The sequence below is a fragment of the Gopherus flavomarginatus genome, chromosome 1 (assembly GCF_025201925.1).
Source record: "Gopherus flavomarginatus isolate rGopFla2 chromosome 1, rGopFla2.mat.asm, whole genome shotgun sequence".
Taxonomy (NCBI): domain Eukaryota; kingdom Metazoa; phylum Chordata; order Testudines; family Testudinidae; genus Gopherus; species Gopherus flavomarginatus.
In genome coordinates this window covers 87694505-87711906 of record NC_066617.1, presented here as the reverse complement: position 1 = coordinate 87711906, position 17402 = coordinate 87694505, and the positions used below count along the sequence as shown (strand labels likewise).

General features: G+C 46.6%; 1 protein-coding gene across 4 annotated transcripts in view; it reads left to right on the top strand.

Moving 5' to 3' along the window:
- TMCC3 (transmembrane and coiled-coil domain family 3) overlaps positions 1 to 17402 on the top strand; it is a 248014-nt gene that overhangs the window by 160220 nt on the left and 70392 nt on the right. The window contains exon 1 of one of the 4 annotated variants that reach the window (XM_050935605.1): positions 10456 to 10627. The exons of the other annotated variants lie outside the window; for them this stretch is intronic. Coding sequence (XP_050791562.1) covers positions 10550 to 10627 — 78 coding nt within the window. The 5' untranslated portion in view covers positions 10456 to 10549. Of the gene's footprint in view, positions 1 to 10455; positions 10628 to 17402 lie in introns of those variants that run through there. 4 annotated transcript variants of the gene reach the window in all.

Sequence of the window (17402 nt, the reverse complement as noted above, 5' to 3'; positions counted from 1 at the left end):
GTGGAGGGACCCAGATTCCCCACAGCTGCCCATGTGGCTCTTACCCTGACCTGGCTCCGGAGTCACAGCCTGGCCATGATAAGAGCCGCACGGACAGCTGTAGGGAGCCATGGCAAACACTTGACCTGTCCGTGGTGTGGGGGGCCCAAGAAGAGCAGCCCTCAGCCCATGTCCCTGCCCCCTGGGCCTCCCACCCAGGGCAAGGGAATGGTCCACAGCTCCCGCACAGCTCTTACCAAAGCTGGGCTGTGGCTCCAAGCCCTGCCCCTCCGGCCGGAGCCAGGTTGGGGAGAGCCAAGCGGGCAGCTGTGAGGAGCCATCGTGGACCCTTCACCTCCACCTGCCCTGCACCGGGTGGGGAGCCCAGGAGGCAGGGACATAGGCCAGGGGCTGCTCCCAGCCCGTGCCCGGGCTCCCACGCCGGGCTTCACGCTGGCCTGGATGTGGGGTGGGGGGAAGTGGAGGGGAAAGGATGAAGTCTGCCCCAGCAAAAAGTGGACTGGCCAGGTCCATCCACTTTCCAAAAGTGGGAGGGCCACGGCTCCCTGCCCCTGCCCCTCCGTTCTGGTGCCACTAATCTGTTCTATTTTGTATTTAACTGTGACACTCTGAGTACCTTTTCCAAACCTAAGAACTCTGTGTAGCTTGAAAGTTTCTCTCTCACCAACAGAAGCTGGTCCAATAAAATATATTACCTCACCCACCTTGTCTCTGAGAGTCCTATGTCATTACACAGAGTCCCATTACCTATCTGACTAGAAGTGGCACTGATAGACTCCTTCACATAAACTTTTTGCTGGAGATGGTTGCTATAGCTGATGACCTTTTGGGAAAAGGCTTTTGAGTGCATGTTAAATCTCATATGAATACTCAGTACTCTGTGTAGGGAACAAAAGTTCCCATTGTAGGAGGAGAGGAGACCTCTGCCTTTTCAATGATTCTGCCTCTGCCAATACTGGACACTGTGCGTAATATTTCTTCTGCCAACAATAAAGTACTGCATATAACAGCACTTTTCATCCCTTGATCTTAAAGGTCTTCACAAAGTAGGTACCATTGTCTCCACTTTACAGATCGGGTAATGAAAACACAGAGAGATCAAGTGATTTGCCCAAGGTCAAACAGCTGAAGAGGTAGGAACAGAACCAGTCTGATTCTCAGTCCATCCCCATCCACTGGATCACCTTGCCTCCCATTTCTATAAAGAGAATCTTCTGCTGCTCCTCCAGCTACTTTGTGCTCCAGAGGCAATACAAAGCAGCCGGAGCCAGGGCTGAAAATCTGCCCTTCTCTGTGTAGAACCACAGATTGTGGGTTCCCACTTATGTGCCTTAATATCCTTTTAGTTTCTCCAAATATCCTGCATGGTATTTGTAAATACTACTCCCATTCCCAATTCACTTATTTTTAAAAGGTCACTTCATGAATAGATGAGAAAAGCAGTGGAAGTGTCGGAAGTTATGGATTGTGGATAGTGTCAGTACAGTATTGACAAGGGAGAAAACTGGAAAAGGATGGAATTAGAGTGTGTCTTTGAGAACAGTAAGTCAGTGAATGCTTATGAGAAATTTGAACTTTAAAAATGACATGATGGATGGCTAGGATGATTTCACATTGTTTTCTCATAAACTTAACCATACAACTGAATTTTACAAAGTAGCTGGTGAAAACTACAGGAAGATAAGAGAATTTATCTACTGGTCACCAGTACTATATATGCCACTTTTAATCTAACTTCACATTCTTTAAGTGATATTGCCAATATCAGGACAAAAAGGGACACACAGATTTACACTGATGTGCATATACAAACTGAGAAATGAAGTGTGGTTTCTGAGATTAATGCAGAGAGAACATTTCATGGGGCCGTGAGAAATTCTGTGTTCATTTAATTGCTATGTTAAAGAGATATATCTCTGCTTTAGGGGTGGGGAAGGGACATTGCACAAAGCAGGGGGTGGGGTGGTTGGAATGGGTTTTTTTGTCTGTACTCAGCCAAGAAAAATTAAATATATTCAGTGACTATACTGTAGGATAATAGAGTCCAGGTGTTTATGCTATAGCCCATGGAGAATGTAGTAGTACATTAGTGAGAGTAGGGGAGGGAGAAGGAAGAAAGAGCAGCATTAGATTGGCTAGAACAGGGCTGGGCAAACTATGGGCCGCATTCGGCCTGCCAGCTGTTTTAATCCGGCCCTTGAGCTCCCGCTGGGGAGCAAGGTCTGGGGCTTGCCCTGCTCCAGCGCTCCAGCTGGGGAGCAGGGTCAGGGGCTGCTCCGCACGGCTCCTGGAAACAGCAGCATGTCCCTCCTCCAGCTCCTATGCATAGGGGCAGCCCAGGAGGCTCTGCTCCACACACTGCCCCCACCCCAAGTGCCACCCCCACAGCTCCCATTGGCCAGGAACCACAGCCAATGGAAGCTGCAGGGGTGGCGCCTGCGAACAGAGCAGCACATAGCAGAGCCACTTGGCTGCATCTTCATGTAGGAGCTGCAGGGGGGACATGCTGCCACTTCTGGGAGCTGCTTGAGGCAAGCACTGCCCCTCCCCTGCACTCCTGAGCCACCCCCTTGCACCCTAACCCCCTGTCCCAACCCTGATCCCCTTCCCACCCTCCAAACCCCTCATCCCCAGCCCCACCCAGAGCCCTCCCCCCCTCCCCTGCACACCACCCACCCTGCCCCAGCCTGGAGCGCCCCCTTGCACTCTGAACTCCTCATTTCTGGCCCCACCCCAGAGCCCACACTCCCTCCTACACCCCAACCCCAATTTCGTGAACATTCATGGCCTGCCATACAATTTCTATACCCAGATGTGGCCCTCAGGCCAAAAAGTTTGACCACCTCTGGGCTAGAACTTTAAATGGTACCTCTAGACTTGCTTGCATTATGAAAATATAGTCTGGAACTTGCCTCTTCCTTCCATCTTCTTTGAAATGGAGGTGATGCAAAGAACTACTTACTAGATCTGATTGGTAATCATGCCTTTAATGCAATTTCTAGGTCTTGTGAAGTTAAACACATTATTCCTTCTCCTCCTAATCCCCTTTACCAGAAACACTGCTTACTTTGTGCATGCATCATTCCACCAATGAACACTGCCTGCAGCATGCACGTGTTATTTATTACTTGTGTGGTGCTGCCCTGTCTCCCTCTTTTGTGGAGGGAATTGTAGGTTCCATCATTTTGTGGCCTCTTCAAACTTTTGCATGAACTAGGAATAGAACAAGTTCTATATTGTTAAATAGACTGGCACTTGAGGCTTTCTGTATGTCCCTTCTCCAACTACTTATCTCCCAAACATTTTGCTCAGCTGAATTTGGGAAGAATATAAGGTCCTGCATGCTGCTGAAGAAATGAAGTGGACTAGGGAATGTGGAAGCTCCTTCCTTGGATCTGTAAATTGCATAGTCTGCTTCAGAAATGCATGGTTGTGGACTTTGTATGAAAATCTGGGAACTAATGCTTCTTCCATTCTTTATTGCCCCATTATTAATTATTATTGTATTACCATAGCACTTAGGAGCCCCAGTCATGGAGCAGGACTGCATTGTGCTAGGAACTGTGCAAACACAGAACAAAAAGACAGTCCCTGGCCCAAAAAGCTTTGTCCCCATACTCTAAACCAACCCCCCAAACATGTTTTGGATAATGAACCTTACTTCTGTGTTTATGTTGAGGACCTGAAGAAAGCCAACGCTTATTTTAAAGCATCTGCACAACAGCCTTCCAACTTCAACTACTGCCTTTGTCTTACAGCTACATAAAAGCTGCTGAGTGGAATGGCAGATAAGCACTTATGTACAGTTATACTGTATGATTTTGCCTACATGAATAAATCTATGGAGCAAATTGTGTTTCCTTTACACTAGAAGACCCACTGACTACTGAATTTGGCCCGATATTTGGAGATAACTGGAAAAAAAAATGAGTCGTTAGAGTAACAGAAGTAAAACCTACCAAAGGAGTGAGTTCTAGTTCTCTTTTCGTTTTATTTGAGATTCAGAATATTTCCTAATATTTTACTACATGAAAACTAACTAGGCTCTTGTGTCACATAATTAATCCTCAACAACAAACCTTGTTTCATACACAATGCTACTGAATTTCAGGTTTAACAAACAAAATGTAAAATGGGCAATAAATCACTCAAGGGTGGTGTGAGTTTAATGAGATGTATATGTATGCAGGCCTCAGGGGTGCTGTTCCCTGAAGCTTGAGAACAAAGGTGGTGTGACACCAGCCCCAGTGCCAAGAAGTGCATTCACATGCATTTCATGAGAACTGAATGTGAAATCCTGCTCTTGTTACTACAGCGTGAAACTGAAACAACTCCAGATTTACACTAGTGTAACTTGGAGCAGAATTTGATCCCTGAACTGTTTAATTATTGCACTTAGGAGGGGAAAAATTGTAAATGCCTCCTGCAACATAAATGAGTAACTCCACAAAATGCTTTTATTTCTACATTGCTCCTGTTGTTAAGGTATTAGTTTAAATGTATTCATCTAATAGGGTATTAAAAACACTTCTGGACTAGGTATGCTATACTTAGATGTCACTGGAAAGTATATTTTCCTTAGATTTGCATAATACTTGCAGATTTATTCCTGACTTCCATTTTCTATTATATGTAAAGATTTTTCTCCATACTGGTAATGTACAGTGCTGATAAGAAAAATATCAATGCAAGTTGTGTGCCTAACTCAACTCCTTTGAAAATCTGTGCCCTGTTTATTTTGTAGATTTGCTAGACCCTATAAAGCAGGTGTTACGTTAAAAGGAATGGCTCCTGAGTGCTCCACAATGATGGCACTGAAATGTTCAACAGAACTCAGTGTTGGCAATGTCAAGAGATCAAAAATCATGAGTCAGGACCTCAAAATCATGAGATCTTAAAAAATAATAAATGTCAGATTCTTCTTATTTGTCTTTGCCATTTTTTGTCCTCAACCATGAAGGCTTGAAACTTAACTATTTTTTTTATTTTATTTTAGTGAAAGCTGAAATTGTCACATAATCACTGGCCTTGAGAAGCTCGAGCTTTCAGAAAAACTCCAAATATAGTGAGAGTTGACAACACTGGGAATGTGGTGTTCTGACCTTAGCCCATCTGCGACCACCGGAGAAATTACCACACAGTATTCTTTTTGAAGAAAGACACAGAGGACAAAATAGTAGCTGAGCAAGAGTTAGGGTATATCTACATTACAGAGACTACACCAGCTTATGGTGCTGGAGCTATACAGGCATAACCCCATAGTGCAGAAGCAGCCCACACTGATGGAAAGGGTTTTTCTGAATCTGTGAGAACACCACCCATCTCCCCAAGCAAGAACAGCTGTGGGCTGTTCTACACTAGAAAGTTATGTAGACCTAGTGACATCATTTAGAGGTGAAAAATCCACACCACTGAGTGATGTAATTAAGCCTAACTCCTGGTGTAGACACTGCTAGGTTGGCGGAAGAATTTGCCCATCTACCTAGAGAGCACCTCTCGGGGAGGTGGATTAACTACACTGATGGGGTGTTGCTGTAGTGAGTTTCCACACACAAGTGCTACAGCAGCATACCTTTTTTAGAATGTAAGAATGGCCATACTGGGTCAGACCAATAGTTCATTTAGCCCATCATCCTGTCTTTGCTTCTCTCCACTATGAAAACTGACTGTTAATTCTGCCCTTTGTTTCCTATCGATTAACCAGTTACTGATCCATGAGAGGACTTTCCCTCTTATCCCTTGACTGTCTACTTTGCTTAAGAGCCTTTGATGAGGGACCTTGTCAAATGCTTTCTGAAAGTTCAAGTAAACTGTATCCATTGAATCAGCCTTGTCCACATGTTTGTTGACCCCCTCAAAGAACTGTAATTCTTGATGAGGATGATTTCTCTTTATAAAAGCTGTGTTGACTCTTGCCCAACAGATTGCCTTCATCTATGTGTCTGACATTTCTGTTCTTTATTATCGTTTCAACCAATTTACCTGGTAATGAAGTTAGGCTTACTGGTTTGTAATTGCCATGATTGCCTCTGGAGCCTTTTAAAAAATCTGCATCACACTAGCTATCCTCCAATCAGCTGGTACAGAAGCTAATTTAAGTGATAACCATCAGGAATTCTCATGACAAATTTTTTGGTTGCCTCAGAATGTAGCCACTAACTCTTGCTGGTGGCCACTCTGATACTTTTCTCTAAAATACTTAACTTTAGGAAAAACAAATATGTACATATACACATCCAAAACATTGTAATTTATTTATTGCTAGCTAGTATGTTTAAAAACTGATATCACTTTTCACAGCAGACTTGCTAGCTAGTAAGTCTGTTGTGAAGTTTGTGCTATTAGCCCTGACACAAATTAAGCACTGGATGGCAGAAGGGGGAGGCAGCGGGGCCCTAGGGCATGAGGGGATGGATGGGAGAATTAGAGGAGGGAATGGGGGCCAGAGGTGGGGAGTTGGAGCTGCCCCAGGGTTGGAGCCCAAAGCCCTACCATCCCCAGGAACTCACTGGCCACCCGTTCCTCCAGCATTGTGCCCCATGTGTCTCCAAAGGTGGTGCAAGGCGCCGAGCCCTGCTGGCGGCCCAAGCAACCAACCCCAAGGTATTGCATCCAGGAGCAACAGGGGAGGGCTGGGTGCCACTGATTCTCTTCCCCTCACTCTCCCCGAGGCCCCAAGAAAAGCTACTGGCGACCACATGCAGCCATGGTGGCCGCATTTGACAAACGCTGTTACATACCCTAATTAGTAGTCCAGCAATTTCATATATGAGTTCCTTCAGAACTCTTGGGTGAATCCCATCTGAAAATGGGCACTTATTACTGTTTAAATTTATCAATTTGTTTCAGAACCTCCTCTAGGGACACCTCAATCTGGGACAGTTCCTCAGATTTGTCACTTAAAAAGAATGGCTCATGTGTGGGAATCCTCCTCACATCCTCTGCAGTAAAGACTGATGCAAAGAATTCATTTAGCTTCTCTACAATGGCCTTGTCTTCCTTAAAGGTTGATCTTATAATTAAGGCACTAGACTCTGTGGCAGGAGAACTGAGTTTTATTTCTGGATTTGATGTGCACTTTCTGTGTGGCTTTGAGCTAGTCGCCTGAAATACTTTAGCTTCCCTCATCTGTAAAATGGGCATTAACATATTTCTTGGCTTCACTGAGGTTTTGTGAAGGGTAAATGCACTAATTGTATGTGGGACAATCAAATACTAAAGTTGATGAGCATCACTGAACCCCCCCTAAGTAATTACAGCAATAAACAAATGTTATTCTTCTGATTTATCTTACTCTGCTTTCAAAGCCACATACTCTAACATGACACCATTACTGTGCATTATGAGGAAGAGTTCAATTTCACACATGCTTCCATAGTGCTTACAAATTGATGCAAGAACAGAGGAACTCTCCCATTTGTCATCATGGAGTTGCATCTTTATTATTTACAGCTACAAACACAGGGTTTAGACAGGAGATCAAATAGTCTTTAACGAAATTGTTCAAAATACTGAAGAGCACTGATAACAATCAGATTTTTTCTCACTCATTTGCTTAACTCTGTTTCTTGCTAGCTATTAAATAATATGTTTAATACAAAAGGTGAAAAAGTCAACACCCTTTAACAGCACTAGGGAGAAACTTTCAGCTGGGAATGTAAGAGGACTTGGCCCACAGAAATGTTGGGGCTATTTGATTCCCCTGATCCTAACAGTTCTCTTTCCTGTATTTGTATGTATAAAGTGAGCAAATCTGGCCTGACGTGTTGCAAGATAAAACACAGAACCCCATTATACCCTTTTTAGAGTCACTTCTCAGCATATAAGTGCTCTTTTAAGAGGTTTCTGGAGCTCCTATTTAAACAGATGACATTCTGCTACGTTGTGGGGCTCAAATGTGTGGAAACAATAGCAACACTAGTGATAATAGTGTGATTTATAGAAGAGATAGAAAATAAACATCCTAATCTTTTTTGTGGGGGAAACTATGTAGGGTAAAAATAATTCACAACCTTTTAAATGGAGACAGTCTTGGGCATACCTGCTCTCAATCCACACACGCTGAATTTCCCACTGAAATTATCTCCTGGAAAGATGAGCAGAGGCACATCACTGGCAGAATAAGAACTCTGATTTATAGAAAGTGAATGCTATATGGCACAGTTCCTTCTCATTTCATATTTTATAGCTCAAAGAATCATATGACCATAACATCAGCTGACCCAGAACAGCAGCAAACTCGTCACATTAGCTATCCGCCAGTCATCTGGTACTGAGACTGTTAACTGATAGGTTACATACCACAGTTAGTAGTTCTGCAATTATATATTTTACTTCCTTCAGAAATCTTGGATAAATATTATGTGGTCCTTGTGACTTGTTACTGTTAAATCAATTTCTTCCTAAGCCGCCTCTATTGACACCTCAATCTGGGACAGTTCCTCAAATCTGTCACTTAAAAAGAATGGTGCAGGTGTGGGGATCTTCCTCACATTCTCTGCAGTGAAGACTGATGCAAAGAATTCATTTAGCTTCTCTGCCTTGTCTTCCTCAAGTACCCCTTTAGCACCTTGGTCATCCAGTGTCCCTACTGAATGTTTGGCAAGCTTTCTGCTTCTGATGTAATTAAAAAATGTGCTGTTCTTGATTCTTTTGCTAGTTGCTCTTCAAAGTCTCTTTCAGCCTGCCTAATTATACTGCAGTGCAGCAGCTGTAGCCTTTCTAGTGTGGACATACACTATATTGATGGAAGCATTGGACATTGGTGGACACGTAAACCTGGAAATTAGGTCGGTAGAACTACCTCGCTCTACACCCATGAGCGACACAGTTAAACTGATCTAACCTGGGCTGTAGACAGTGCTAGGTCAACAGGAGAGTTCTCCTGTGACCTAGCTATGGCCTCTTAGGGAGGTGGAATACCTGTGTTGATGGGAGAATGCTTGCCTTTGGTCTAGGTCAGCCTAGGTGGTGATTGGGGGAGAGAGGGGGAAGCATTGGCCCCTCCCATGGGTCTGCAAGTAGGGGTCGGGCCCTGCCCCCCTCTGGAGCAACAAACGCTGGAAGAGCAGACAACTGGTGTGAGTGGCAAACCTTCCTGTGGGCAGTAGGGCTCAGGCTTCCGGCTTCAGCCCTGGGGTGGCAGGAGGCAAGCTTTGGCCATGTGGTGGCAGGCTCTGGCCACTAGGCTTCAGGCTTACCACCACCCTCATCGCCTCTGGTCCCTGCTGCCTCCCCTTGTTCCTGATCCATCCTCCCTACCCCCTCTCCATCCAAGGCTTAATCTGTCCCCTGGCTTGCCAGGGCTGAGTTAAGTCTGCTGTGAAAAGTGATATTTGCAAAAGAAACAACAATAACAAAAAAAAGGACAACATAATAAATAATATATGGAGATATACCTATCTGATAGAACTGGAAGGGACCCTGCAAGGTCATTGAATCCAGCCCCCTGCCTTCACTAGCAGGACCAAGTACTGATTTTGTCCCAGATCCCTAAGTGTCCCCCTCAAGGATTAAACTCACAACCCTGAGTTGGCCAATGTTCAAACCACTGAGCTATCCCATGCAAAACACCTTATTTGTGTTTCTATTCTGTTTAGGTCCAGTAAAGAATAGGGATGCCTGTATGTTGTTGTTATTGGGTCTGGGGGGGAAAAAAACCCTACGTAAATAAATTACAATATTTGGACAGGTATGTGTGCATATTTATTTGTTTTTCCTGGAGTTAATTAAGTTTTTTGGAAAAATTGCCAAGTGCAGCAAGACCTGGTGGCTGCACGCTGAGGCCACCAAACAATGTGTTGTGAGAACCCCGGGTTAGGTCATGTGTACAGGGAAGCGCTATGGTGGTGCTGCTGCGGTGTTGTAAGTGCAGACAAGCCCTTAACCCTGGGAGGGAGAGGCGAGCGGAGGGCTTAGCTAGTACGAGTCCTGTCTAGCCAGTGCCTCTCACCCAGGAGCACTACACGGACCCCTAGATTTAAACGGGCTGAAAGGCGAGAGCAGGGCAGTTTTGGTATCTCGCCCCCGGCTGAATGGAAGGGCGGGGAGACTCGAATGAAACCGGGAGCAGAGCGAGGGCCCGTGTGCAGGCTGAGCCTCTGGGCTGCCCGGGAGCAACACGGCGACACGAGCCTGCTAGAAAACGGGGGTTGGGCCCCTTTCAGCCAAGCGCCGGTGTCTCTCCCCCCGAGAGCCGCTGTCTCGCTCGGCAGCGCCCTGCCCCCGCAGCCTCCGGCGCTGGGAATGAAGCCCGGCGCTGCTGCGGGACTGGTTTGCCCAGGGAGCGGCCCCAGCTGTCTCGGCGCCCCAGGCAGGGGCGCGGCTGCAGGAGGGTTAACGGGGTTACGGGCGGGGGCAGGAGGAGCAGCTGCCGGGCGTGTCCGCCGCTGGCGCACCGGGCTGCCGCCAGGGCGGGAGGAGGCAGAAGCGCCGAGGCGGCGAAGCCGGGCTCCCCTGCTCAGGCGCGGCTCCCGGCGGCGCTGCTGGGGCTCGGGCTGCCCGGGGGGCGGGCAAGGCGGCGCCAGGGGAATAGCCGCTCGGGGGCACCATGCCTGGAAGCGACACCGGCCTGGCTGTGGACAGGACTTACTCGGACCCGGAGAGGCACCAGCGCGCCAAGACCCGGGTAATTCCCCTCTCGCCGCGGGGGCTAGTCGCCCCCCCCGCCACTGCAGCGCTTGGCTCTCCCGTAGCAGGGGCTGCCCGGCGTCCCGCGGGGCTGGGTCCGGCCGCCCTGCGGGTCTGGGTTGGCAGTGTCTGGCCCCGGGGGTTCCCCTCAGGTGCAGGGAGCTGTGCGCCGTGTGGGCCAACCCGAGCGCTTCGGCCACTGTCCGGGTCATCTCAGAGTTCAGCGCCTCTCGGCCCGGAGCAGCCGCTGGGTGCCTGGGCAGAGCACACACCTGGCGCGCCGCTCCATTGCTCCGCGCGGCGGGGTGCTGGTCGTGGCGGGAGGTTAGTGGGAGCGCGGCGGGTGCCACGCTGAGTTCCAGTCCAAAGGTGACAAACCAGCTTGTTTTGCTCCCCCCGAGGACTAACAGCCGCGGCCGTTGCGGGGCTCGCAGCTGTGTATTTTTTTTTTTTTTTTGAAGCGAGGTCAACAAATTGAGAGACTGAGGAACTGCCATGTAACAAGCCCGCTGCAGCTCTGTGTAGCGTAAGCAGTGGCAGCGTGAGCCTTGCATTCAGATGTGCTTTTGAAAACATGCTCTCGGTTGAAACCTGGACCAAAACTTCGGTTCTCTATTTTTAAATAAATATCACAAAAGAGCTATTTCGATTTCTGTTTTTTGTAACGTAAAGGAAAACTTTCGATAAACTTTCCCATTCCGTGTTTAGAACCCAAACATTGCTTCATTGCTGTGTTACGTAAGAGACTGAAAATGAGTGACTGTTGACAGACTGTAGAAACTGAAGTTTAAGATAAATTTACTAAAGACACTAGCTCAAGCTGAGAGTAATGGAAAACAATTCCAAAGAGTGAACAGAAAACTAGCCGTTTAATTCTTTGAATATTACCTGTTCATGCTTAGACACCCCTGGGATGTCTCTCTGAGAAATTCCTTAGGTAATACAAGCAAAGGCTCGTTTATTTCAGTCTCTGTTAAAGAGAAGATCTGCAGAGCAAATTATTTTTCTACAGTAGGGAGCAATTATTACTGCTCACTCCATCCCCTCTCCCTCCCCTGGTCGTTCTCCTCCAGCCTCACTCACTCGCTCATTTTCACCAGGCTGGGGAGGGTCCCTTTTCAACCTGGTTGTTTGATTGAAAACTGGACACCTGGCAACCTACATGCTAAAATTACTTCTAAGAGGGCTGGAGCAATGTATTTATATACTATAGATTCCATGATGTACAATTTCATTGGGGGAATTTTTCTCATGGTGCAATGGAGGTTAGATTTGTCTTGTCTGATTATTTTGTGTCTTTTTTAAAGAGACTGCATGATATCTGCATGTACATGCACCTGTTATTAGTGATCATAATATGTGTGTGTAATTACATGTATGACTGCAGTATGGATGGGACTAATGGTTTGGCTAGCTTGTGTACAAATTTCAAATCTCCAGCTACCTGTTCAGTTTAAGCAGGTGAAGTGCTCTCTGTATTTATGACTCTGGTTAAGCAAAAGAAAGCAACACTGCTCTTCATTGTATTGTAATTTCCTCTTGCTGGCTCTGGCTGTGGGCAAAAATAGCTGTTCTGCTTTCTCTCTTCTACTGAGACAAGATATTTAGTGCTTCAAAATAAATGAGCTTCACAGCTTGAAGTACTTGGATTATTTATCTGTGGAGGAAGACTGCTTCCTTTCCCTGTATAGAATGCTAGTCTTTCTTTCTACCCCTCCCATCTCATTAAATGACATTGCTAGACAAGGGATAGTGTGCTTCAGATTGCTTCTGCATAATGAAACGTTTTAAATTAAGTAATCGCATTCACTGTGGCTTTTACTGTTGGTATGCTATCAGCATATCATGGCCTTTGCACTATAAATTTGACACACGTTATACATAAACCAACAGTATTGATGTCTACTTCTTTGTATAGCGTTGAGCAAATTAGTTTTATACCTCCTAATTCTTTTCTTTCTGGAAGGTAAACATGGTATATCACTTAGCACGATGACAGAAGAAAACGTGTGTGTTATTCTTGATGTGTCTTGATTTATTTGTGAATTTAAACTGAAGTCTCTTCAAACCTGCAGATTGACTTAATAGCTCGAACAAAGCAGCATGACCAGTTTTCAGTATTGCCAACTCCAGGTGTCCAAAAATAATGAAATTTCTTTTTTTATTTGCATTCTGATGGCTTAAACATCAGGGTTCATATTTTAAAGCTTTTCTCTGCAACCATGAGGACTAGAAACTTACTTTTTTTAAATGCAAGCAGAGGCACTGATCTAATCATATGACCCTAGGAGCCAAGGCTTTAAGAAAAATTCCCAATATAAAGAGACCTGTGATAAAATCAAAAAAGTTGGAAAAAACTGAGTCTTGTGTAACTGGATAGTTTTATGCATCAGATGGCTGGAGGTTGGAAAAACTCTGCTCTCACTTACCCAGGACAAGTAGTTTTATCTGGATAAGTGAGCTGGATAGTTCTGGCTCATTCCCTGAGAATTGGGAAAGGAAGGAGCAGAGTAGTTCAAACTCTGCTATCCTTTAGCTGGAGGGGTTGGGGTGAGTAGGAAGCAGAGCAGCAAACCATGCTGCTGCTTTGTAGTGAAGGAGCATCATTTCTTTTATGAGAAGGGGAGTGGGATGGAAGAGCAGAGCAACTGAAGCTGTGTCAAGATGGTAGAATCTCAGGAAAGGGAAGAAAAGTAATTTTTAAACTTCACTGTAGTTAACACGCCAGATACTCTTCCTCCATTTCAGTTTCTACCTGAGACCACATAGAGAAGCCGTCAGTCCTCCTTGGCTTGCCTGCCAGCTAAACAGCAATGACCCCGAGCTGGGGGGCAGTCCCATTTTCTATACAGTCAACACCATCGCAAAGATCCCACTGCCTAAAAGAGATGAGCACTTGAATGAAGAACAGCTGTCTCATTCTCGTCTGGGGAAATTAAATTGATGCTGGTCAAGAAGACACAAGGTTTTGAAGAACTAGCTAGGCCACTGTTTTCTCCCCTTTCAAGGTGTCTTTTCCTCCCTAATTTATCAAAGAGGTGCAAAGCTTCAGGGGTCTGCAGAATTTAGTATCCGCATCAAGAAATTCTGTTTGCTAGGAGACTTTGCCCCATCCACTCCAGTGAGGATCTGGCCAAAGCAATCTATGCATTCATTGCTTCCATACTGGATTGCTGTAATTCTGGGGCTGAAGGTTGAAGGGATATAGAAACTTCAAATTGCACAGAATGCAGCAGCTCACCTTCTCAATAGGAAGAGCTGCTATAGTATGTCATCCCTGACTCTGAGCTCCACACCCTCCACTGGCTGGTTCCTACTCCACTTCTGGGCCGTGGTTAAGATTGTGGTACATCAACAACTGGATCTCCATGTGTAATCCACTAAAACAACTGAAGTCTTTTGGAACAATGCAGTTAACAAAAGCCAGGCCAAGAGGTACAGGAATTCCTCATTTAAAGTCGTTCTGGTTAACGTTGTTTCAATGTTAAGTTGCTGATCAATTAGGGAACATGCTCATTTAAAGATGTGAAATGCTCCCTTCTAACGTTGTGTGGCAGCCACCTGTTTTGTCCGCTGCTTGCAGGAAGAGCAGCCCGTTGCAGCTAGCTGGTGGGTGGTTGGAACCAGGGTGGACCAGTAGCCCCCCTATCAGCTCCCCACTCCCCTAAATTCCCTGTGCAGCAGCTGCCCCCCCCCCCACTGCCATGTATTGCTCCTGCCCTCCGCCTTGGAGTTGCTCCCAGAGACTCTTGCTTGCTGTACGGAGAAAGAGGGGGGTTAATGTCTCCTCCTCCTCCCTACTCCTGTACCCCGCTTACCCCATCTTCCATAGAGCAGGGGGGGCACACTACGGAGGGAGGCAGTAGCTGCCATCTCAGGTCTCAGCAAGCTGATTTAATTAACAAGGCAGTGTACTTAAGCCTGGGGTCAGCTACTTAAAGTGAAAATGTACTTTTTTTTTTTTTTAACATACAGGCCTGGTCTACACTATGCGTTTAAACTGATTTTCGCAGCGATAAACCGATTTAACGCTGCACCCGTCCACACAACGAGACCCTTTATATCGATATAAAGGGCTCTTTAAACTGGTTTCTGTACTCCTCCCTGACGAGAGGAGTAGTCCTGAAATTGGTATTACCATATCGGATTAGGTTAGTGTAGCTGCAAATCGACAGTATTGGCCTCCGGGCGGTATCCCACAGTGCACCATTGTGACCGCTCTGGACAGCAATCTGAACTCGGATGCACTGGCCAGGTAGACAGGAAAAGCCCTGCGAATTTTTGAATTTCATTTCCTATTTGCCCAGCGTGGAGCTCTGATCAGCACGGGTGGTGATGAAGTCCCAAATCGAAAAAGAGCTCCAGCATGGACCGTATGGGAGATACTAGATCTGATCGCTGTATGGGGAGACAGATCTGTTCTATCAGAGCTCCGTTACAGTAGACAAAATGAGAAAGCATTTGAAAAAATCTCCAGGCTATGATACAGAGTCTACAGCACAGTACTGTGTGACAAGCGTCATGGAAAGCCAAAGAATCAAATGGATGCTCATGGAGGGAGGGAGGGAGGGGGTACTGAGGACTCCAGCTATCCCACAGTACCCACAGTCTCCGAAAAGCATTTGCATTCTTGGCTGAGCTCCCAATGCCTGTAGGGTCAAACACATTGTCCGGGGTGGTTCAGGGTATATCTCGTCAATTTACCACCTCTCCCACCCCGTGAAAGAAAAGGGAAAAAAATCATTTCTTGACTTTTTTATATGTCACCCTATGTCTACTGCATGCTGCTGGTAGATGCGGTGCTGCAGCACTGAATACCAGCATCCTGTCCCCTTCTCTCCCCTCCCCAGTGGCAGATGGTACTGTACAAAAGGACTGATAGCTGTCCTCATCATCCCGTGAGTGCTCCTGGCTGGCCTTAGGTGAGGTCAGCCGGGAGCGCCTGGGTAAAAATAGGAATGACTCCTGGTCATTCCCGGTAGATGGTACAGAACGGCTGGTAATTGTCCTCATCATAGCAACTGGGGGCTGAGTTCCATCAGCCCCCCACCTTTCACGTCTAAAGAAAAGTTTCTGTACTGCCTGGACTATCATAGTAGTGGGATGCTGGGCTCCTCTCCCCCCCACTGTATAATGTCCTGCCTGGCCTATCATAGCAGCTGGAGGCTGCCTCCCCCTCATTTTATCTCTCTAAAAACTCCGTGTTTTTATTCCTGCACTCTTTATTACTTCATCACACAAATGGGGGGACACGGCCATGGTAGCCCAGGAAGGTTGGGGCAGGAGGGAAGCAATGGTGGGGTTGTTGCAGGGGCACCCCCTAGAATGGCATGCAGCTAATAATTTCTGCGGGATCTGACACGGAGCGGCTGTGCTCTCTGGTTCTCTAGTACACTTGCCCCATATTCTAGGCAGGACTGACTCGATTTTTAGATAAACCATAAAGGAGGGATTGACTCTGGGAGTCATTCCTAGTTTTGTCTTTGCACCCCCGGCCCACCTCAGCAAAGGTCAGCCAGGAGCACCCATGACAGCAGCAGACGGTACAGAATGACTGATAACTGTCATCTCATCGCCAATTTACAATGGCATAGCGGACAGTACAGAACGACTGGTAACTGTCTCTGCTACCTTGCAATGGCAAATGAATGCTGCTGTGTAGCACTGCAGTACCGCCTCTGTCAGTGGCATCCAGTACACATACAGTGACAAAAGGCAAAACGGGCTCCATGGTTGCCATGCTATGGCATCTGCCAGTGCAATCCAGGGAAAAAGAGCACGAAATTATTGTCTGCCGTTGCTTTCACGGAGGAAGGAATGAGTGACATGTCAAAACGACATTTACCCAGAATCACCCGCAACACTGTTTTTGCACCATCATGCATTGGGATCTCAACCCAGAATTCCAATGGGTGGGAGAGACTGCGGGAACTATGGGATAGCTATGGGATAGCTACCCACAGTGCAACGCTCCAGAAATCGACGCTAGCCTCGGTACATGGACGCACACCGCCGAATTATTGTGCTTTGTGTGGCCACATGCACTCGACTTTATACAATCTGTTTTACAAAACCGGTTTATGTAAAATTGGAATAATCCTGTAGTGTAGACATACCCACAGGGTGTGTTCCTCTGTCTGCCCTCCCTCCTTTCCTGCTGCCTTGTAGACTGTTGTGAGAGTTAACCCTTGAGGGCTCAGTCAATTGATAGTTCATTTAGCAGTAAGGCATTCCCTGGCAGGGGCGGCTCTAGGTATTTTGCCACCCCAAGCACTGCAGGCAGGCAGGCTGCCTTCGGCGGCTTGCCTGCGGGAGGGCCCTGGTCCCATGGATTCGGCGGCACGCCTGCAGGAGGTCCGCCGAATCCGCAGGACCAGCGGACCCTCCGCAGGCATGCTGCTGAAGGCAACCTGTCTGCCGCCCTCGCGGCGACCGGCAAAGCATTACTCACATTTCATAGTTGTCACAACAATTGGAATGAAATTAATACTTGGTGTAACTCCATTTAGTTTCAGTAGGTTTATGCCTGGGTGAATGTGGTTCACTGTGTTAAAACAATTAGTAGATATTTACTACAGTTCTGCAGTACCTGGTAAATGACATGTTGTAAGGTAGCGGAGCTGGCAATTCCATATGTTCGAATGTTCACTGCCCGTATTCTTAACTAGTGTACATTTTAAAGCATTACTACATATCCAAGTGTAATGTTTTTAGGCCTTGACTAATGCTCAACCCACATTTTTTTCTGATCAGCATTATTTTAGCCATGTTTT